The 23,327-nt window shown below is 45.6% G+C and overlaps 1 protein-coding gene across 4 annotated transcripts in view; it reads left to right on the forward strand.

Annotated features, from left to right (window-relative positions):
- Nucleotides 1-203: 203 nt before the first annotated feature.
- WIPI2 (WD repeat domain, phosphoinositide interacting 2) overlaps nt 204-23,327 on the forward strand; it is a 182,895-nt gene continuing 159,771 nt past the window's right edge. For 3 of the 4 annotated variants that reach the window (XR_011199056.1, XM_069209979.1, XM_069209980.1), the window contains exons 1-2: nt 204-442; nt 21,248-21,330. Coding sequence is in view for 2 of the 4 variants with exons in the window: in XM_069209979.1 (XP_069066080.1) it covers nt 369-442; nt 21,248-21,330 (157 nt within the window). In the remaining 2 variants the exon portion in view is untranslated. Of the gene's footprint in view, nt 443-13,311; nt 13,491-21,247; nt 21,331-23,327 lie in introns of all 4 variants that reach the window. The other variant, XM_069209981.1, reaches the window with a different exon arrangement.

Here is a 23,327-nt window from a genome sequence, read left to right on the forward strand (position 1 = left end):
AAAAATAAATCTTGGAACTATTTATGCATCTCATAAATTGTCTGTAGTGCTGCTAGCGGTGTATGAATATTAGCAACATCAAGAGCCTCCGTTTCAAGATGGCCGCTATCTTCTGTTCACAGTGAGCTCTGAGTTCCGTAAACTCTTGCCTTAATCAACAGGGTTTTGCTTGGTTCGCCCATTCTGCGACTGCGCAGGCGCACAGGTGACGAAGTTTTGTGGAAGTGGGTTGTGCGCCTGTGCAGCCCTAATGCTGAAGTGTCTGAGTGACCGAGCGTAAACAACCGGGTTCTGGAGAAATGTGGAGGCCCCTAGAGGCCCGCTGAGCCCCAAGGAGACAGGGGAGGGCTGTGAGATCGTCTGCAGCCATGAACCTGGCCAGTCAGAGCGGCGAGGCCGGCAACGGACAGCTGCTTTTCGCAAACTTCAACCAGGACAACACGTAAGGGCCAAATACATGGGAGGGGGCTGTGTTAGACCATGCTGGATATCGTGGCAGGACCATACTGTGGTGATTGCGGGGGCTGGTTAGACCATGACAAATTTCGGAGGATGGGTTCACGTGGAGGTCTGACAAGATGGTGCTGGTATGGGCGTGCACGTAAGAGATGATATGGGGGCATAGTTGCCAAATGGCCGCTTCCCATGTGTTACCACGTCTGCTAACCACCTGCAGTTTAGCTTTTACCAATAAGTATAGACATAATAATAGCAGCATAAACAAAACGTTGTTGGCTTTAGCTATGGGACTTGATGAAACCTTCACACAGGAGTGTCACATATGACGGGTCTCTTGGAAGGGAGCTTGAGTGATGTGTCTGGGGATGTCAATGTAATGACTACACAGAGGTTAGCACGCTTTCGTGGCACTGGGGTGACAATAGGTGGGAGCATATGCAATGACGACGAGTTGAGCATCCGAGGACCGAATAGGGGCAGTGACCATGGGATGACCTGGTATACAGAAGCCATTGGGTTGCAATTTGGGGTGGGGGAGGTGGGGCATACTTTTGGTAACATTAAGTAAATACTAGAATTCATTGAAAGTTTAGCATAATTGGATCTTATGCTAAAGGGTCCCAATAGAAATGCCAGGCACAAGCTCAAATAAAATGCCAGGGAAAGGAGAGACTTTCATAAAAGTATAGATGGACACATTGTAACTGTGCTGATGTGAAATAGATTTCACCCACTCATACATCTTGTACGAGGCTTCTAATGAAAATAAATAACGTAATGCTTTGTTTGCTCAATCCTGCTTCACAGCCGTTCGTTTAGAATAAGCCATTGTAAATGTTCCTTTGTGTTTGTTTTGAGTTTTAGTGCCACATTTATTAGACGGCTAGTACATTGTTGTATATGTAGGGAAACCGCAAACGAAGTGGAAAATCAGGCGGGTGCCCAGAAGGTATCCAAAGATGGAGATGTCATCGGGATTTACAACAAAGATTTGCAGTGCAATAGGTTTCGCATTTGCGAGAGTTAGATCTATTGGTGTTGTAAATGACCATGTCCTTTACCACGGGTAAAGGAGTGGAGTAGAATTATGTGAGTTGTATTGGAATTGTGTGGAGTGGATTTGTGCTCCGGTAAATTTGCTCAGTAGAATGTCACGTCCACAAGCTGCCCTCTTGACAGACCATTATGGGGTCACTATTTGTAAAGCAAAGTAATGCAAGACTCCGCCCCTCAAATCCTTCGCACTGTTTGGTGCAAATAGGAAGCGAACTGTGTGCTGTGAAGCAACGCTAAATCGATTTGTTGCACAGGGGAACCTTGAACGAATAAAAATCAAAGGCAAAAAACATCAAATTACTCATTGTACATATGTGAAGAGCAACTTCAACATGTTCATATACTAGTCAGCTACTCCAGTACAAGCAATAGTGTCCCTCTGCTCTCAATAGCTTAGTTTACTATTTTGAATAAAGCACTGCCACTAAAATGATTAAGAACAGTTAAAACAGTCCGACCTCTAACAGCTACACTGGTTGCACCAAACACTCTAATCCATCCACGCACAAATATTTTCAAAGCTCACTAAAGGATAAAAAAAAAAAATGAAATTGAAACATGTTCAGAAAGAAAATTGTGTCTCCATTAGCACCATGAAAGTTAGTAGCAAACATGCAGGGGTAATGATGTATGCAAAACCCCAGCTGTGATATGTAAAGAGGATTTTTAAGAGAACCAATAGCCAGAAATAAGAAAACATTTTAAAGGTAAAGTGTGCCTCCAGGTATACATTGTCTTGAAAGCAATAGGGCACCGAATGACATCTTCATCCCTTTGTTTCCGACCTCTGTGAACTGGGCACAAAAAAAGAGCAACACTCGAATAGTCAGTACTTTTTGCACACACACACACACACTCACTCACACTCTTACTTTTTGGGAGGAGGCTGGCGGGTTGGGGAGTGGGGTTTAGGAGTGCATCTTGCAGGCATCTCGTAACAGAGAAACAGCGCTTCACTGCAGCCCTTCTAACCCCTGGCCCCTCCTGTCAAGCTGGGTCTGCTTGTTTGCTTGTGACATCTGGACAGAATAATAGTCACTCACTCTCCATCCTCCTGTTACCCGTGGACTGCCAAAAGGGATAGTGCAAAGCATATGAAACCCCTCAGATACCCATCTCTCAGGGGTAATACTTGCACAGTTGAAAAGATATATATCTACATTGGCTGATCCAGCGGAGCATCACAGTGGTCCTCGACATATAGTAGTAATGTAATGTTACCAATTCATAAACCAGCTATGCATATAAGAATTTCAGTATACCCATAGTTGGTTGCCATCATCATTGTATTTATAACTGGACCCCATTTGTTAATCTTCAGTATCTGTACTAGTACCAGAGCTTGACTAATCAGCATCAGTGAAGCACTCCAGATCAGTAGGTGCACCCTTTACCTAAAATCAATCAATAATTTATAAAGCGCACTATGTACCCGTTAGGGTTTCGAGGCGCTGGGGGGGGGGGAGGGTGGTGGTGCTGCTATCGTTCGAAGAGCCATGTCTTGAGGAGTCTCCTGAAGGTGAGGAGGTCCTGGGTCTGGCGTAGTGAGGTTGGGAGTGCGTTCCAGGTCTTGGCGGCGAGGTAGGAGAAGGATCTGCCGCCAGAGGTCTTGCGCTGGATTCGAGGGACGATGGCGAGGGCAAGGTTGGCAGAGCGTAGTTGACGTGAGGGAACTTAGAAGTTGAGTCTGGTGTTCAGGTAGGTGGGTCCGGTGTCGTGTAGAGCCTTGTGTGCGTGGGTGAGGAGTTTAAAGGTGATTCTCTTGTCCGAGGGGAGATGTGACATCAGCGGGGTATGTTGAGGATCAGGCGGGCGGATGCGTTCTGGATGCGTTGGAGTCGTTTGATGTCTTTTGTTGGGATGCCTGTGTAGAGTGCTTTGCCGTAGTCGAGTCTGCTACTGACGAGGGCTTGGGTTACCGTCTTTCTGGTTCCTGTTGGAATCCACTTGAAGATCCTGCAGAGCATACGGAGGGTGTTAAAACAGGAGGATGAGACTGCGTTGACCTGTTTGGACATGGTGAGGGCGGAGTCGAGGATGAAGCTGAGATTTCGTGCGTGGTTGGCTGGGGTGGGTGGAGGGCCCAGGGCGGTGGGCCACCACGAGTCGTTCCAGGCCGAGGGGGTGCGCCCGAGGATGAGGACTTCCGTCTTGTCGGAGTTAAGTTTTAGGCGGCTGTTGCTCATCCATTCGGCGATGGATTTCAGTCCCTCGTGAAGGTTGGCTTTGGCGGTGTGAGGATCTTTGGTCAGGGAGAGGGCGAGCTGGGTGTCCTCGGCGTAGGAGAGGATGCTGAGGTTGTGCTGGCGGGCCAGTTGTGCGAGGGGGGCCATGTAGACGTTGAATAGCGTTGGGCTTAGTTAGGAGCCTTGGGGGACGCCGCAGATGAGGTTGGTGGCTTTGGAGTGGAAAGGTGAGAGTCGGACCCTCTGGGTTCTGCCGGAGAGAAAGGAGGAGATCCAGTTGAGGGCTTTTTCTTGGATGCCGGCTTCGTGTAGACGGGTTAGTAGGGTGCGGTGGCAGACTGTATCGATGGCGGCTGATAGGTCTAAGAGGATCAGGGCTGAGGTTTCGCCGTTGTCCATTTGTAGTATGATGTCATCTGTGGCGGCGAGGAGTGCAGTCTCTGCTGTGGTTTCGTCTGAACCCGGATTGGGAGGGGTCTAGGATGGAGTTGTCTTCAAGGTAGTGGGCAAGCTGTGTGTTGACGATCTTCTCGATGACTTTCGCTGGGAAAGGGAGGAGGGAGATTGGTCGGAAGTTTTTGAGATCGTTGAGGTCAGCCTTAGGTTTCTTGAGGAGAGGTTGGATTTCTGCGTGCTTCCAGCTGTCCGGGAAGGTGGCGGTGTTGAAGGAAAGGTTGATGATCTTGCGGAGTATGGGGGCGATGGCGACGTCGGCTTTGTTGAAAACGTGATGTGGCCAGGGGTCAGAGGGAGATCCTGAGTGGATGGAGTTCATGGTTTTTAGGGTTTTGGCGTCGTCTACTTGGGTCCAGGTGGTGATGTGGTCGGCGTGGGAGGAGTTGTTGGGGATGGGGTCTGGCGGAGGTGAGGTGTTGAAGCTGTCGTGGATGGCTGCGATTTTCTGGTAGAAGAAGGTGGAGAGATCGTCGCAGAGTTTCTGGGATGGAGGGATGTCGTTGGGGTTGGAGAGTTCCTTAACGATGCTGAAGAGTTCCTTGCAGTCGTGAGCGTTGTTGTTAAGGCGTTCTGTGAAGTGGGAGCGCTTGGCGAGTCGGATCAGTTGGTGGTGTTTACGGTTGGCTTCCTTGAGGGTAGCAAGGTTCTCGGGTGTGCGCTCAACGATCCATTTTTTCTTAAGTTACTGGCAGGTGCGTTTGGAGGTGGTTAGTTCGTCTGTGAACCAGGCTGTTTTTTTCTTTTCTTGGTTGGCGGTGGGTCTCTTGAGTGGGGCTAGGATGTTGGCGCAGTTGAGGATCCATTGTTGGAGGTTGATGGCGGCGGAGTCCGGGTCGGTGGGGTCGGGTGGTGGGTTTTTGGTGAGTTGGTCTTCGGTGACTTTTCCCCAGTGGCGGTGAGCCGGCAGAGGGGTGCAGTGGTGTTCGGTGTTTTTCTTGAAGGAGAAATGGACGCAGTGATGGTTGGTCCAGTGGAGTTCGGAGGTGTGGCTGAAAGAGATGTGGTTGCTTGAAGTGAAGAGTGGGTCAAGGGTGTGGCCGGCGATGTGGGTGGGAGTGTTGACCAGTTGACGGAGTCCGAGGTTGGAGAGGTTGGTGGTCAGTGATGCGGTGTTGACGTCATTGTTGTTCTCCAGGTGGAAGTTTAGGTCTCCCAGGAGGATGTAGTCTGAAGAGGTGGGGGCGTGGGTGCTTGCGAGGTCGGAGACGGTGTCGCTGAATAGGGCTCTTGGTCCTGGAGGACGGTATATGAGGGTTCCTCTGAGGGTAGTGTTTGGGTCCGAGTGAATCTGGAAGTGGAGGTGTTCGGCTGTTTTGAGGGTGTCGTCCGTGTGGGTATTGATCTTGAGGGTAGCTTTGTGGGCGATGGCTATTCCTCCGCCGATTCCGTTGGTGTGATCTCTTCTGGTGATCTTGTAGCCGTCAGGGATGGCGATGGCGATGTCAGGGGCCGAGGAGTCGTTCCACCAGGTTTCGGTCAAGAAGGCTACGTCTGGGGCGGTGCTGTCGAGCAGGTCCCAGAGTTCGATGGCGTGCTTTCGTGCGGAGCGTGTGTTGAGGAGGATGCAGTGCAGGTGGTTTGTGTTGGTTGTTGCTGGCTTCGTTGTTCAGTTGCAGGTGAAGTTGCAGGTGCGGCAGGAAAAAGGTCCTTTGGTGTGCTTCGGGCTGGCCTGGAAGCACTCTGTGGAGGGGCCAGGGTTGAAGGCAAGGAGATTGCTGGCCGAGTAACGAAGGCATGGGGGCGCGGGGGCGCGAGGACCAGGGGGGGTGGCGCTGGGCGCGGTCCAGGCGCAGACGGGCTAGCCCACTAGACACCAGGGATGAGGCGCAGGAGGATGCCTGCGGGTGGAGGAGGGCCTCGAACACGCTAGCAGCAGCGTGGGCGGGGGTCAGAGGCAGGAGACAGCAGGTTGGTGCTGCGGACGTGGGGGGCGAGCTCTAGACCTAAGGCAGGTCAGAGGTCGCTCACTCGCGATGCGCAGCGCCAGCCATTAAGAAGGGAGGGGGGAGGGAGGAGCAGCTGGGAGGCGGGAGGTGGGAGAGAGCGGCGAATGGGGGCGCGAGGGGGGCGGGGGCGCAGGGAGAAAGCGGCAGGGAGAGATCGGCAAGGGGGAGCGCCCAAGGGGCAAAAACAAGAAAAACAAGGCACTAAAAAGTCGGGCACAATTTGAAAAACAGTCACAAAAATACACTAATGGCACAAAATACAATCGGGGTACAGCAGTCAGAGGGGCACAACGGGGGCAGAAGCGCAAGAAGGCAAGGCGCTGAAAATATACAAAAAACACAGGACGGCGGAAAGCGGCACAATCAGAAGGGGCACGACGGGGGCAGAAGCGCAAGAAGGCAAGGCGCTGAAAATATACAAAAAACACTTACAGGACGGCGGAAAGCGGCACAATCAGAAGGGGCACGACGGGGGGCAGAAGCGCAAGGAGGCAAGGCGCTGAAAATATACAAAAAACACTTACAGGACGGCGGAAAGCGGCACAACCAGAAGGGGCACGATGGGGGCAGAAGCGCAAGGAGGTAAGGCGCTGAAAATATACAAAAAACACTTACAGGACGGCGGAAAGCGGCACACGGGTCAAGTGAAGCTTACTAGAGCCCACTAGACACCAGGGATGAGGCGCAGGAGGATGCCTGCGGGTGGAGGAGGGCCTCGAACACGCTAGCAGCAGCGTGGGCGGGGGTCAGAGGCAGGAGACAGCAGGTTGGTGCTGCGGACGTGGGGGGCGAGCTCTAGACCTAAGGCAGGTCAGAGGTCGCTCACTCGCGACGCGCAGCGCCAGCCATTAAGAAGGGAGGGGGGAGCAGCTGGGAGGCGGGAGGGAGCGGCGAATGGGGGCGCGAGGGGGGCGGGGCCGCAGGGAGGCAGCGGCAGGGAGAGATCGGCAAGGGGGAGAGCCCAAGGGGCAAAAACAAGGCACAAAAAAGTCGGGCACAATTTGAAAAAAAGTCACAAAAATACACTAATGGCACAAAATACAATCGGGGTACAGCAGTCAGAGGGGCACAACGGGGGCAGAAGCGCAAGGAGGCAAGGCGCTGAAAATATACAAAAAACACTTACAGGACGGCGGAAAGCGGCACAATCAGAAGGGGCACGACGGGGGCAAAAGCGCAAGGAGGCAAGGCGCTGAAAATATACAAAAAACACTTACAGGACGGCGGAAAGCGGCACACGGGTCAAGTGAAGCTTACTAGAGCCCACTAGACACCAGGAATGAGGCGCAGGAGGATGCCTGCGGGTGGAGGAGGGCCTCGAACATGCTAGCAGCAGCGTGGGCGGGGGTCAGAGGCAGGAGACAGCAGGTTGGTGCTGCGGACGTGGGGGGCGAGCTCTAGACCTAAGGCAGGTCAGAGGTCGCTCACTCGCGACGCGCAGCGCCAGCCATTAAGAAGGGAGGGGGGAGGGAGGAGCAGCTGGGAGGCGGGAGGGAGAGGCGAATGGGGGCGCGAGGGGGGCGGGGCCGCAGGGAGGCAGCAGCAGGGAGAGATCGGCAAGGGGGAGCGCCCAAGGGGCGAAAACAAGAAAAACAAGGCACAAAAAAGTCGGGCACAATTTGAAAAACAGTCACAAAAATACACTAATGGCACAAAATACAATCGGAGTACAGCAGTCAGAGGGGCACAACGGGGGCAGAAGCGCAAGGAGGCAAGGCGCTGAAAATATACAAAAAACACTTACAGGACGGCGGAAAGCGGCACAACCAGAAGGGGCACGACGGGGGCAGAAGCGCAAGGAGGCAAGGCGCTGAAAATATACAAAAAACACTTACAGGACGGCAGAAAGCGGCACACGGGTCAAGTGAAGCTTACTAGAGCCCACTAGACACCAGGGATGAGGCGCAGGAGGATGCCTGCGGCTGGAGGAGGGCCCCGAACACGCTAGCAGCAGCGTGGGTGGGGGTCAGAGGCAGGAGACAGCAGGTTGGTGCTGCGGACGTGGGGGGGCGAGCTCTAGACCTAAGGCAGACACACTAACCTGAAGAAATAATATGAATAAATAAATTAATCTGCTCAAGTGCGCTACCAGTGTCAAATGATCAAACGTTGTAGTCCCGTTAGAAATAAATGCAGCAAAAATGACATTTGATTTAACATGACAAGAGCACTAACTAGAGATGCTGACCTACAATTTAAAATGCGAGTGCTGAGTACAGTGTATCTAACTAAGGAGGGCACATTCAAGTTGAGTGTGGAAATTTTTATTGTACTCTTTCTCTGCCTTATGGACTCTGCTGGACAATATAATTAAAAGAATTTGTGTGGTATCTTCAAAACCTATCGAGCACAGACGTTCTTCCCTTTTCACAGAAAAGTTTGACTGCAGCTGAAACGCAATATAGCACGTGCAGGGGTGAAAAACTGGCTTTTACCTTCTCTAACATTGTAAATGCCCAAAACGTCACTGCAAATCTCCAAATGCTATCAAGGTAAGGAGGTCAGCCATGTCTCCTCCGGAGCTGCCACCAACGAGCTGTGAGGGTGGAAGATCCCAGCAGACAAGGACGGGGAGGAGAGCAGGGCTAAGAAAGCACATCCGGCTAGGTGAGATGGGAAAACCCAGGCTGGAGCTCCGTCTAGAAGTGGACTCTACCCCCTCCACCCACATTGTGAGCGATGCACTAACATTTAGTCACAGCAGCAGAATATTCATGACTGGGAGCATTTGGGAGCATTTTTAAATGCTCCCTTTAAAGTAAACTGCATTAACCTGACAGCATACTGGGATATACAGCACTAGCTGGACTTACAAAGGTGGAAAACTACAGACTTCTTAATAAAGTAAGAACAAACTTGTACTACATTTACGATGATGCAGTGGGGCTGAGTGCATGCTGGAGTGCGAGGCAGGGTGCTCCCAACTGTTTCCTGTGCTGTAAGTAGCTTTGAGTTCCATGGGGTTAGTAAACAAAACATATACGCTTTTCTCCTTCTCTTATAGGAGGTTCAGGGAGAATGTAAATAAGTGTGCTTACTAGGAGTTCTTTTTATTTATAAGCAGTAATAATTTTCACTTTTGAGTATTGACACATTTTGGCCACAGGGGGCTCCAGGATTAATTTAGTTCAGCTGTCCAATTGATAAGAATATTTGAGAATATTAAGCACCTCATAGTAGACCAAAGTTCTTAAGCTTATTCAGCCTGAAGGAGCAACCAAGTTCCTGACAAGTGAATTGAAATAAAATTGAACTCTGTGAATGAGGACATTCCTACGTAATGTGCTTAAACATTGCTTCCAAACACTGACTCAGTCAGATTGAGGTGAGAGAGGAAGTCTGGGCACAACGTGATGCAAGTAGTGGGGTGATTCAGTGTTTAAGGCATGCTTCTTGGATATCTGAGATGTGATGGGATCTAGTTCATGCAGTTGCTGAAGAGGTTATTGGTTAGAGTTAATGATGATGAACTAATCACAGTTCTGGGTTGGCTAGTACAAAATATCAAAGTAAAAGGACCGATACAGCTGCACAGATATGCTTCCCACTAGGGAGTCAGAGACTTCTCTGGGATACAAGTCACCATTATTTCAGTGAGTACCTATTCCTATTGAGAATGGGATATGTTTCTCATTAATGTAGTAAAATGTTTTATGGATGTGAGATGTTTGCTAATAAATCCTATTTAATAAAGAGGAGATGTTCAAAATAACAACTTTGTGACAATTTTTTATCTTTGATAGCATTCCTGGTTCCATTACCTTTTATTTTTAGTAAAAACAGAAAAATTGACACACTGCTAGGGCCTTTTTAATTGAGATTTTCTAGCATGTTTGCTTCCTTAAGTACAGGTCAAGAATTGGGAATGGTCTACTAATTGTTGCCAAGGAAATTCATTGGGTAACAGAGCAGTGGATAGAACATATTGTGGCATCACAGGAAGAGTAAGTAATATACGGCTCCTAGGAGATGGCAGTTTTGGGGGTGTTCAGGATGTGGCATATTTGGAGGTGGGAGCAACAAAACCGGGCATAAAAGGACCCAAAGATTTGTCAAATGCCTAGAGTCCCTAAAAAATGTCATCAGTGGCACCAACAAGATGGCATAATGAAGGAGGCAGGGTGTGGTGTATTTAGGGGGAGGGGTAGTCAACAAAAACTCAAATATTGTGTCCCAAAGGATTGTCAAATGCCCAGAGTCCTTAAAAGCCGGCATCTGGTCCACCAACAAGATGACATACTGAGTGAGGCACCCCACATAAGGGGCATAGTGGGAAACCCAGGACCTGTCATGGGGAGAATGGTACTCTTTGAATGACCACAAAATAGCAAGGGATTTCATTGAAGATCGTGAACAGCAAATAGATGCAAGGACACCAAAAGTAGAACACAAAGGAGAAACCTGAAGGGTTTGGCAACAGGACAGTGGCACAAGGGATGCATGTTTATTTTTTTATGAAACATTTTCTTGAGTTTTTTAGTTGCTTAGCCATTCAAAATGAAAGAAAAGGTGTGTACACTGACAATTATATTTCCATTAGCGGTGAGAATTTCGCCCATGCGGTATATATCTATATGCATAAAATAGGCCTTGGTGCCACCTTTGTTCTCCACGGCCCCTCCACCTGTGCAGTACCCCCATCCATGTTCAACATTCCTTCCCACGCTTAGTTCAGTGAAAATACCTCTATATTGACACCTCTCCTCCCAGATCTTAGCATGTTTCCTTGTACATACCCTGGCAATATGCATGGGCCTCTTCAGGATCATACATCAGTCCATCCGCTTTTCCAGCCCTTGAGTGAAGGATTTCAGTACTGTCCCTGACACAGTGTTTCCATGCTTGGAGATGCCTGTAAGTTCTCATCTCCGAAAGCCCTGCAGGTCGTAAACCTATCTTAATCACTGACTGCACCACATGTGGTCTGGTGTCCTTTTCCAACCCAGGTACTTCATGGTTGCCAAAGACACCTGGAACGCTTCGCTTCTGGCTGGTGGCAGGTCCCGGAAGGTCAACTCCAATAAAATAAATGGGGGGGGGGGGTGGTCTGCGCATCCTGCATTGCCCTTTCTTCTGAGTCATACTCCAAGTCTTTTAGAGGTATGAAACTTTCGTATAAGATGGTCAGTTGGGAGGCCCTATAATATGAGATCACGACGGTGGAAGCCAGCCCCGTATGTATATTTAAAACATTTTCACGGCTGTTCGCAGTGGACCTCGGTTCCAGAAGAACCCTCCTCAAGAAGGCATTGGCACGAGTTAAGAACAAGTTATGCATAGCACAGGGAATGTTTTGCAGCTGATATAGCAAGCAAGGGAAGTCTACCATCTTAATGATAGATGAGCGTCTCAAAAAGGAAAGGGGGATCATCAAACAGATCTCCAGGGCTTCAGGTAACCGATCTACTTGTGGCTGAATGTTGTCCACCCATGCCATTCGAGTGTCGCCATTTACATAACCCCCCGGCACTTAAATCCTCTCGCTAGCATCCTCAGGTGACTAGCCCACTCCAGTTGTTGTGGGGAAGGCTCAATGGGAGGTTTTGGCTTTATTATTGTCTAATCCAGAAAAGTTCCCAAAAATGTGTGATTCCTTGGAGGGCTCCTAGCCCTGAGTGATTAGGCTAATCTAAAAATATAAGGACTCCCTCCGTGTGTAGCCCCACTCTGTCAGATATGCCAGGGGCCCATTCCAGTCTTTTAATTTGAGCGTCCATTCTGAGCCAGTTCACCAAAGTTTCTATTGCGGTGGCAAAAAGTAAGGGGGGTAAGGTGCATCACTTTCTGGTGCCCCCTTTCATGTGAAATGTGTCAGAAACCGAGCCTCCAATCTTCACCCACGCCCTAAGAACAGTGTACAGCAGTTGGACCAGTTTTGAGAAGTAAGGATCAAAGTTCATTCTTGTCAGAAGAGAGAAGAGGCTGTCCCACCCCACGGAGTTGAGCGCCTTATGAAAGTCCACGAAGAGGGCAGCCTGTGACCCTAGCAGTTTCTCTGCTAGTGCCAGAGTGTTATGGACCCACCTGATGATGTGCTTGGTTCGTCTGATTGGGCATGAGTGCACAAGAGAACCAGTGACCTGAGTTCAGTCTTTGGCCCAAATCTTCACCCCTACATTGAGAAGTGAGGCTGGCCTATATGAGGAGCAAAGGTGAGGGAGAAGGCTAGGTTTCAGAATGAGCAGAATATTTGTTTATTAAATTCATAAATTGCACACCTTCTAGTAAGACCAGCATTAAGGCACTTTATAACCTATGCTAAAACTTATCAGGTTTATTAAAATCTACATAAAACCTACTAAAGGGATAGGGGTACACCAGAACTTCAATATGGGCCAGGGAACCAGAGGTTGCTTTTTATGCAGGCAGTGGCACCCCGATGATGGCTCTCAGAGAGAAGCTGAGCCCACCCAGACATGGCCAGCACAGTGGATACCCAGGAGATAACTGTGATTGGTGAAACTCAGGAAGTGACTATTTTTAACATTCTGAAGAATTGTGGGCTGACTCCCTTGAAACTCTTAATGATAGTCAAGCAAAAGAAAAAGTATTTTGGGAGAAGTAAAGTGGCCAATCGGTTTATATCCGTGCACGCAGATATTAGTCCTACCTGGCAGACCTTTTCCTCATTCACTATTTAAACCTGCAGTTTCCAGCCAACATCTAGGATATGTTTGTCGGTGAGCTGCAGAAAGAGCCTAAACACATTTTCTGCTGTGTCTGATCTTCTTGCTTCCACCTTTTTTTGCTTGTTTATTTTCCTCTCCTCCTACAAATGTCAAGATTAAATACAGATATTCAATGTGTGTAAATTAATTTTCTTTTCCGAATAGTAGGCATTAGCTAGCATGTTCTGACTTAACTCGAAGAACCATCAATATGTGTCATTTAAGCAGCCACGAGGCGTTCATTATGAGTGGCCCTGTTGGAGGCAGAGATAGTTAACTATAGGATACTCAATAAAAACAGATACAATATGGATCGGTATGTATCAGGGCCCATAAATAACTGTGATTACAAGATTTCTGCTTTCAAATGGATAACTGAATAGCCGATTCTGGTGCTTTCAACCTCAAAATATTCATGTACCGGTATTTTCACCCAAGTACATTTTGCAAGATTTGATGTGTCAATATTCACCATAAAAAAAATATTTCAAGGGATGCAATAATTTCTGCTAAACTTGTGATTCCTGTCCCAACACATAGGTGTTTCCACGTGGATCCTCTCATAACGAGGATCTGTATCTGTGGGGATTCTGACAGAGAGCAAACTTCAAGTCCAGTGACTGCATCCATCAGGTAGCTCCTCACTCTGCATCAGTTCTTACAGTGAGGAGGGCAAGGCCATACGGAAGCCTGACAGTGTCTTGTTGAAGGGCATGCAGGTGAGACTTAAAATATGTAAAATATCAAATGTGACGTAGTACAGACTATGATTACACTTGAGAGCAATAACACAGAAATAGACCACAGAACTGTCAGAGTAGCTCTACAGGGATATTCATTTACAGACTAATTCCCAAATTTGTACTACTTGCTGGGTAGTACTAAGGTTCGGATACCCCGTGCCATCCAGCACATGCCCATCTGGACCTACCTATCAAAGCTACTGCTTGTGTTTCCAGGCACAAGTGTAATGCAGTACAGTCACTAGACATGTTTGACTGATCTGATTAGTTTTACCTCTTAAAGGCATTACATATGTTAATACAGCTAGTTTAGAAAACTCTGTGCTTTTGTTTATGGAAATGGTGACTGATCACCTTGTGTTTTGCCTGTGAAGAGGTTGGAGTTATTTCCTTTTGATCCAAGGAGGAGAAGATTGTTTATAGGTACGTGTAAATGAGGAATTGGGACACAGTATCTTTGGCTGCTGATGATGTCATCCCTTGGGGAATATGTAATGAGTAAAACCTTCTAACTAAATTAATTAAATTGTAACCTGCCTTCCTCCAGATTACATTGGAACAGAAGCAAACAAATTGTAAAAATTCTAGTCTACATTTTCATCTTAACTGTTGTTGTTAGTACTTTTGTATAATCAGTAGGTCTAATGATTCTTTGATCATTTGCCTGGTCATGTGCCTCTTTTAAAGAACTGTACTATTTTTATTTGGGGAAGTCAGAACCGCTCCCAGTGTCCGCCCAATGGTCTTTATTTAACTTTAATTTGCACGCAAGTAGGTACCGAGGGATTACTTTAGTGTAACACTTTTTTAAATTTTTGATTACTTCTTCCATCCCATTTCATGCATCAACTTCCAAAAATGTAACTCAAGAACGATCTGTGTTCCAACGTGCTAATACTACAATTATATAGTCTTCCACTAAACAGTAGCAGAGCCTTCTTTTTATCTGACTTCAGAGCCTTCAGGTTAGACTCTGGAATCAATTGAGGAGTAGTTGATGATTACTGGAACTGAAACAACTAAAGTGGATCAGTTTAATAAGTGGCCAGGCCCCCTACAACCACCCAACCCTACATGCTTAAGTCTGGGTGGGTCAGTAAGTGTGTGCATGAGTACCTCAGCGAGTCTGTCAGTGGGTGCGTCGGTCTCTGAGTGGGCACATGGGTCTCTGAGTGGGCGCATGAGTCTCTGAGTAGAGATGTGAGTGGATTCATGACTTTGAGTGGGTCTGTGAGCAGATGCATGACTGTCTGAGGGAGTCTGTGACTGGGTGCATGAGTGTCTGGGTCTGTAAGTAGGTGTGTGAGTGGGTCTGTGAGTGGATGGGTGAGGGTCTAAGTGGGTCTGTGAGAGGGTGCGTGAGTGTCTAAGCAGATCTGTGCGTGAGGGCCTAATTGGGTGCATGAGTGTCTGAGTGGGTCGGTGAATGGGTGCGTGAGGGTCTAGGTGGATGAGTGAGTGGGTGCATGAGTCTCTGAGTGCATCTAGGAGTGATTGAATTAGTATCTGAATTATTCAGAGATTTTTTTTGTTGTTGTTGTAATTATTCTTTCAGTGTTATTCACCAGTTCGTTGTAACGTTACATGGGGGGCTGCGCAGATGGTCACAACAAGTTTTCAAATATTGTGCTTTTTTAATTTTTTAAAAACTTTTTCTGGACATACTCCACCCATCTGAGGTCCCTCAAAGACCCATAAATTACAGACACGCGGTCAGGTTACAACCAGCCTGTCCCCTTTTGCCGTTCCATTTGAGCCCCGAGGACTGTTCCGACCAACTCTCTGTACAGGTTGCAGCGGCCAATCATGGCATTTGTATTGGCATGCGTATTCGCAAATTCGCCGTGAAGGATCCACGTCCCTAGATATACAAATTTGGATTTGTTTTAATTTCTCGACAATTACTGAACAAATTTACACTAAATAACAAAAAGCACAATCTGCGGAACATAATCTTTCTCAAAGGGGTGACTGAAACTATAAGGAGAGAGAACCAGGGAAACAATTCTAAGAAACAAGAGCACCTCTCCTATCTTATAAATAAGGAAAAAACAAGATAATGGAATATTCCTATTATGTAAAGAAGGAAATACCTTCATTATATATAAAAAAGACAGACTTACAAATTCATAATAGGTAACAAAATGATAAATAACATCCCTCCAAAGGCAAGTCAATCAATAAACAACACTACACAGACACAAACACACCACATAAGACAACATTCACCCAACTATGTCAAGGACGAACACACATATATTAAAAATCACAATACACAAAAAATAAGAAAAACAATCCAAGTAAATAATTTCTTCAAAGTTTATATACACAAAAATTTGATACACTACTCAAAAATGAAAAAAAACACAAAACGTATCCTTTTGTTTATCCTTGGTGGTTATGTATAGTACACTGTCTGACTTATTCGATGTTTGTTCCACCAATCTCGTTCCAATACCCCAAATTGTGTATCACATCCTAGAATCTTGCTTTAATCTTCAAAGTTATGTGTCACATCCTTGTCATTACACTCTACTTTCATATTCAGTTACCATGTAATGTATCGCATAAATCTTCAAGATTTGTATCCAGTTTTCTTCTATTTGATGGATCCCAAAACTCTGTTTTTTCGTCAAAAAATCTTTCTTAATTCAACCGCCAGTATGTAATAACTGGAGTGACTTGGTGGCTACAATCTGAAAGGAAAAGTGCTAAGTTGTTTCTGGATATTTATAAGATAGGAGAGGTGCTCTTGTTTCTTAGAACAAAATCTTTCTGCCAAATTTGGTGAAATTCTGTCCAGTGGTTCGGGCTTTAACATGTTCAAAACTCCTATGGGAATTAACGTGGGAAACACACTTTTTTTTAACTGTCCCTTTTTCCCAGCCCCCACTTAAAAGATCACCCCAAAACTTTCCATGCGGAACAAGAATCACTGGCTCACTTTTTTAAAAATGTTTTGTGAATATTCATCAAACAACGACAAAGATATAGGCATATGGAAACCTGGTCCTAATTATAACTACCTACCGCCAGTATGTAATAACTGGAGTGACTTGGTGGCTACAATCTGAAAGGACAAGTGCTAAGTTGTTTCTGGATATTACATCCTGAGTCGCTAATATTCCTTTCCTTAAGATGTTTAAACCCTCCCAAGTTACTATCACTAGTTCAAATGTGTGAAAAGCTTGGGAACTGTTGCATGCCCGAGTGTCAACAGGTGACTGCTGTTGTGTGTTTTTTTTGTTTTAAAAAAATAAATTAAACAAACAGCATTAGAAAGAGGTTCGGTGTCTAAGGAAATTATCCTGCAGAAAAATGTTTATTTAAACTTACCTGCGAGCAGCTTCAGAGTTCCAGGTACCAGCGCGATGAACGGATGTAAGAGGCAGCACAAGGAACGTGAAAGGCAGCGCAGAAGCTCTTCCTGCAAAGCTGGAAGCACAAATCACATGCAAATCCTGCCTCTATGCAACTGTATCTCTGATTGCAAGACTGTTTGAGTTGATGCTTCCGCACAGTGATTAACTACTCTGACTGCTGCCTCCAATCAGAGAGAGTCCTGTTTACGATGGCCAGTATTCTGCAGACAAAATGTACTTCAGACGTCGGAATGACCAATGTAAAGGATAAATCTTTCTGTGGCGTTTGCCCCCCTGGGCACACCACACAGTTTGAAGACCTCTGATTCATCTCAAAATGCCTGGTGTCAGTTAGGAAAAGGCACAATATCCTTCAGCTCCCACCCCCACCCCCGACGTTCTCCTCAGGTTATTATTACTCTTAGGTGTATAGAGGGGAAAAAAGAGGAGCAAGGGCATCTGGGAAGAGTCTGGGTATGGAAAACAGGGAAAATAGGACGAGAAGAACTGTGCACTTATATAAAAAAAAAAAAGTTCGAATATAGAACAGAAAAGAAGTGCTCTCTTTGCTTCTAGTGTTGTATCTGGCCCTGGTGCCACCAGTCCGGCGAGTCCCTAAGGCATGGTAGGAGCTGGCCTGTTATGAAGTCTCAGCCTGTAAATGACAACACTGCCTTATGCAGTGATACTCTTACCCTTTCTAACCGTAAGGAGCCAAGGCTCTAGGGGTTAAAGGGATTAGTAAAGAGCACATCCACTTCGCAGAGAAGTCTCTTGTTCTTGCACCAGGGACTCATGTCTTGATGTTGGATATAAGTTGTCGGGGGAAGAAAGCCAAGAAACTGCGCCCACTTATTGCAAATATGGTTGTTAATTCAGAAATGGATCTAGCCAGTGACTGTTTGGGGATGATGATCCCTATAAAGGAGGAGTCAATGGTGCAGGGTTCGAGCACCAGCCCCATTCTAAGTACACATGGTGTGTTGGCTCTTAGTCAGTGGGAGTTCATATCATCTTACTCCTTAGCAGGGTCAATGCCAAAGCCCACTTTTAATGGGTTTTGGGTATACCGACTGAAGTCTAAGAATTTTTATTGGTTGTAATAGTGAATGACATAATAGCAGACTGCAGTGGGATTCCAAATTGGGATCAAAATAATAGATTTACTCCCCTGATGCAGTTTCGAGATACACAAGAGTGGGGTGAATAGTCCATAGAGGGCAGATTCCTCTCCCAACCTGAGAGCCCTAAGTGGGAGCATCCATGTGTTCATGATCTTTAAGAGAAGTGTCGAATTGGTGCAAAGATGAAATCTTCACCATGTGGTGTTCCACAGGCGAGTTTTAGTTGAGAGAGGATAAAACAGTGGTGGACTTTGTAGCCATAAACAGTAAAGATTTTAAGCGGGGGAAGGGAAAGGGCTTCATAGAGGTGTTAACCTTAATTTCTGCCAAGGTAAATAAAACGTCTCTTGATGCTGTCAGTCTGTCCAGTAGAATATAGTTGTCACTTGTAGAATTAGGTTTGAAGAACAAGGTGTGCAGACAGTTCATATTGATAAACATATATATCCATAAAGAGCAGTATTGTTGGCCGAATAAATGGCTGGAGGCTTTTGATCAATCTTTTCAGAACATCGTAGGAAAAATCCCAGAGGCCTTTGTAACAATGCTGTTTTACTGTCTACGGTAGGCATAGCACCTGCAATGGATGCATTGGAAAGATAAATGTGATTTGGAATTTTGGTCGACTTTAAAGTATTGTTGGTACTGTTCACCTAGTGGATGGGATTTTTTCGTTTTGGTTTCTTGTTACACTCTAGAATTGGATGTTTGACTGTTACTGAAGTGTATAGGATTTAGATATTGAATACATGGATTTTGTTTTACCTGTTATGGTGCTCTTCTGGGTACACCTCAGTGAATTGTGGGTTGATTTGTTTCCTCTCATTCACTTTCACTTTCTTAGTTATGCTTTGAATTTCTGGTATTGAGGTAAATTATCAAGGTTCTGGTTGGGGTCAATGCTGGTGTAGAACTTTAGTTTACACATGGTGATGGATAGGCAACTGGGGTGCACCACAATGTGGAGCATGTGCATGGTATATATGGATTATACGTGTTGTGTTGGTTGATTATTTTAATCTTAGTTGAGGGGTTTCCTTACAGGGCACTGAACTGTGTTTTGATGTTATATATTGCTTCACTTGTATTCGTCACACGGTGCGGGTTATTGGAGGCAATATGATAATATGGATAGTTGATTTAAATATAGTATTTTGCTTTGTATTTGTTTTCAGTTCTGATGAAGTTGTGGGCAATGATAAGTCTTTACAACGAAACATGTTGACATTGCAGTAATAAAGTTTTCAAGTGGATGATACAGCAATAAAGTCTTTCGATTTCAATGCCCCCTGTTTGGCGTGTGCCCAAGGACTTTCAATTTAAAGGACTTGTGGTTTTGATAAAAGTTGTTTGGTGACCGCCCTTTCCCATGAAGCACCACATGTGAACAGAAACGTGTGAGATACGTTTATCTGATATTTTGAGTGAGCTATATCCTTCCAGTCACCAATGTCTTGCTTCAATACCACCATATCTACGTTGGTAATTTTAAAATCCCTAGCACTTTCCTTTGTATTACTCGGTTAGTTTAATAATTTTCCTTCAGTGCTATTGTAGTTGGAGGCAAGGCGTTGATGGGGAAGGGATAATCAGCCATATTTTTATTAAATTATGTATTTTATATATGGATATTAAGCCCATGTCAACACTCTGACCGTGGATAATGTTCTGCAAACATTTGCATAGTACCTATTTGCTGTCTCATTTTATGAATGATACTTATCTGCCATGGCTGAAAGTTGTGAAGAGCGGAGCTTGTCTACTGTTTGCTGTACTGTAGCTCATGATGTACATTGAGCTGCTGTTTTATTGTACATTTTGTTACTGTGGCTGCAAACATAGTCCATGCTTAATGGGTCAGTTCAATTACAGTGACAAGCATTGAGCCCACAAATGTTCTGTTCAGTGGTAGTGATATATGAGTTCCTGCTGCAGTACTGTGCACTGTGGATGTCCAGTACATTTACTGTGTGTTGTACAGTGCTGCAGATATGTTGCTGTACATTAAATTATTACTTTAATTTAGTGCATCACTTAGGCTTGGTTCTGTGCTCTGCAGTTTGGTGTTGAAAATGCTCTGTATTTTATTTTACATAAATATTCACTATTACCTGTTGTGGTGCTTATTGGCATATTGAACTACAAGGCTTATTTTACTGAGATAAGAGTTCTACAGACTGCATGCCAACTATTTATCATCATAATTTCTAGAAGATCAATAAGAATGTTAATCATAATGTGATTTGGCAGGCAATATACCTATCCATTTCCTGTCTGGAGAGATGCATTACCTTATCTAAAACAGCATGGTTTGATTTCTGCTTTGCTACTGATTCATTGTGGTCCTGCATAGTTCTTTCTACTTGCATACCGCTGTGGTCTCTAGCCGTCCATTGCAAATCCATTGTTGCTTTTTAGCCGATGCAGTATCTTTTTTCCAGTACTTCATCTCTATGTCATGGGGACTGATTGGGTATTGAGGCTGAGCGTAAATGGAAGGATATGGCCATAGTTGTGCCTTTGCACAAATGGAGTAGTGGGGATGATGACCAGTTGATCTTTTGGGGCCAATGGGTGAAAGCAATGGAAAGATTACATTAGTAGGTGTGACAATAGAAAGATTGGAGGCCATTCTTCCATTTCATCCCAGTGTCTTCCTGCAATAACGCAATCCAATGGAACATTCCATTTTAAAAATTATCGATACAAACCCATAAGTAGACATCACAGATAATAAGATGAAGGGGGAATTCAGGGTGAAGGATAGTGTTATATTCGGATTTAGAATTGGGGCAAGGGTTTGTTTTATGTTTAGGGTTAGGGACGAATATTAGATTAGGGACAATGGTGATACTTGAGGTTAAGAGGCTAGTGGTTAGGATAAAGGTTTCGGCACAGATAGTGCTCGGTTTAGAATGGAATTTTCTCTAGGATCAATCATATGGAAGGAGATAGAGGTAATGTTAATGTTTCAGGATATATTTTTTAAAGTTTTTAGAAAAGTTTAGAAAAATTGCAAAAGTAAGGGCATTTTGACGAAGATAAATATTTTTACGGCAAAGTATAGCAAAATGATGTGCAATTTAAAGTTTTCTAAGTTTTTATTTCTGTGAAATGTGAAGAGTTTAATCGGTGGATTCAGGAACCAGGATCTCTGAACCCAAGAAATCTTACTTTTTTTCCCCTTTAGACAGATGAGATTTGTGGCAGACTTTCCATTTTAAAATATGTCCCTTTCTTTTTGCAGGTCATTGGCTGTTGGTAGTAAAGTAGGTTACAAATTCTTCTCCCTTTCATCCGTGGATAAGCTTGAACAAATATATGAATGCAGTAAGTACTTCTTTTAATGATATGCAAATTATTTTTAATTCTGATGTAAACTGAGTGTATGAAATTAATTTTTAGTTTAAATAATTTATAAATAAGTATAATGTGTATTGCAATTGTTAAAAGGTTGATTCATTATAAAGTTCCTGTTCAAACCGAACATATAATCCAGAGCTTTTGGATAAATGCAAAGGAGGCATTATGCAAGCATTTACATGTTAGGCGTGAAGTCATGTTTTTAGAAGCGGTAATGGGCTTTTCCCGTGTTCAGAAAAATGAAAACTATATTTAAGAAATTTTATTTTGTAAGTGCAGTGCTCTGTTTTTATTTACACCTTAGTGTTTTTGTGGGTACAACTGCCTTTCATTTAGTTATTTTATAATTGCCATTGCATTTCAGCTATGCATGCCTGCCTTTCTGGTCTCTTGTGCCAGCTTTTCATCCTTTTTGTGCCTGTCCTGTACAAGGGGCTAAAATGTTCTTAAAGTACTAACATGAGGCATAGATATGAGGTGTTCAATATTTTAGAGTGCAGCACGATCACACCTGGGGGTGTCTTGGCGCTGTGATTCAAGTTCTTAGTTGAAGAGCCAGGCCTTGAGTTTCTTTCTGAAGTCCGCAAGGGAGGGTGCTGTATGGAGTTGGAGGGCCAGGTCGTTCCAAGCCACCACCGCAACAGATATGGGTATGTGTGTGTGAGGGCCAGTGAGGAGGAGCGCAGGTGCCTGGCTGGTTGGTGGAAGCTCAGTTGGTGGTTGATGTAGGCTGGTCTTTGATTGTGTAAAGCCTTGTAGGTGTGCCTGAGGATCTTAAACTAGCATCGCTTCTGGATGGGAAGCCAGTGGAGGTTACTGAGGTGGGGGGGGTTGGGTCATGTCAGCCGGTTTGGGGAGGTACAGGACGAGTCTGGCTGCCACGTTCTGTATGGTCTGGAATCTTTTGAAGAGTTGGGTGGAGATGCCGGAGTAAAGTGCTTTGCTGTAGTTGAGGCGACTGGTGACTAGGGCTTGGTGATGGTCTTCTGGTGCTGACAGGTATCCATATTAAGATTCCTGTGGAGCACGCATAGGGTGTGGAATCAGGTGGTGACTCCATTGATTTGTCACTTCATGGTCAGTTCGCTGTTGAGGATGATGCTGAGGTTGCGTGCGTGGTCTGTTGGTGTGTAAGTTGGTCCGAGTTCGGCTGGCCAACAGCTGTGGTCCCATAAGGATGTGTTTCTCCCAAATATCAGTACTTCTGTTTTGTCGGAGTTGCGCTTGAGGCAGTTTGCTGTCATCGAGTTAGGTACGTTGGTCATGATGTTGCAGCAGTTTGTTTTGGTGGTGGAGGGGTCTTCGGTGTGCGAAAGGATGAGCTGTGCATCGTCTACAAAGAAGATGATGAGATCGTGGGATCTGACAGTGTCGGCAAGATGGGTTATGTTGGAGCTGAACAATGTAGGGCTGAGGAATGATACCTGGGGCTCGCAGCATATGATGCTCTTGGGTTCAGAGGTGAAGGAAGGTAGCTGGATGCTTTGAGTACATCCTATAACGAAGGAGGCGATCTATTTGAGGGCATTCTCCTGTATGCCCATGTTGTGGAGTCTGTTGATGAGGGTGTGGTGGGATACGTTGCCAAACACAGCTGAAAGGTCGAGAAGGATCAGGGCAGTGGTCTCCCCGCGATCAAGGATTATTGTGATGTTGTCTGTGGCTGAGATGAGTGGGTCTCATCACTGTGGTTGACAGGGACTCTTAATTGAAAGATGCCAAGCAGGTTGTTTTGTTCCAGGTATTTGGTGAGCTGTTGATTAATAGCCTTCTCGAGCACTTTGGCAAGGTAGATGACCAGAGCGATCGGTTAGTATTGGCAGGAAAACGACTAATTCTTCCAGCCATCCTTCCCTTTTCCCTAGCCATTGACACTTGGCGACCCTGCTAATGCCCTCAGTATGAGTGGACCATTAAAATCCCTGTTTACCTATCACAGTATTGAAATCCTGGGTATCCCAGTA

Source organism: Pleurodeles waltl, chromosome 10, assembly GCF_031143425.1.
Source record: "Pleurodeles waltl isolate 20211129_DDA chromosome 10, aPleWal1.hap1.20221129, whole genome shotgun sequence".
Classification (NCBI taxonomy): domain Eukaryota; kingdom Metazoa; phylum Chordata; class Amphibia; order Caudata; family Salamandridae; genus Pleurodeles; species Pleurodeles waltl.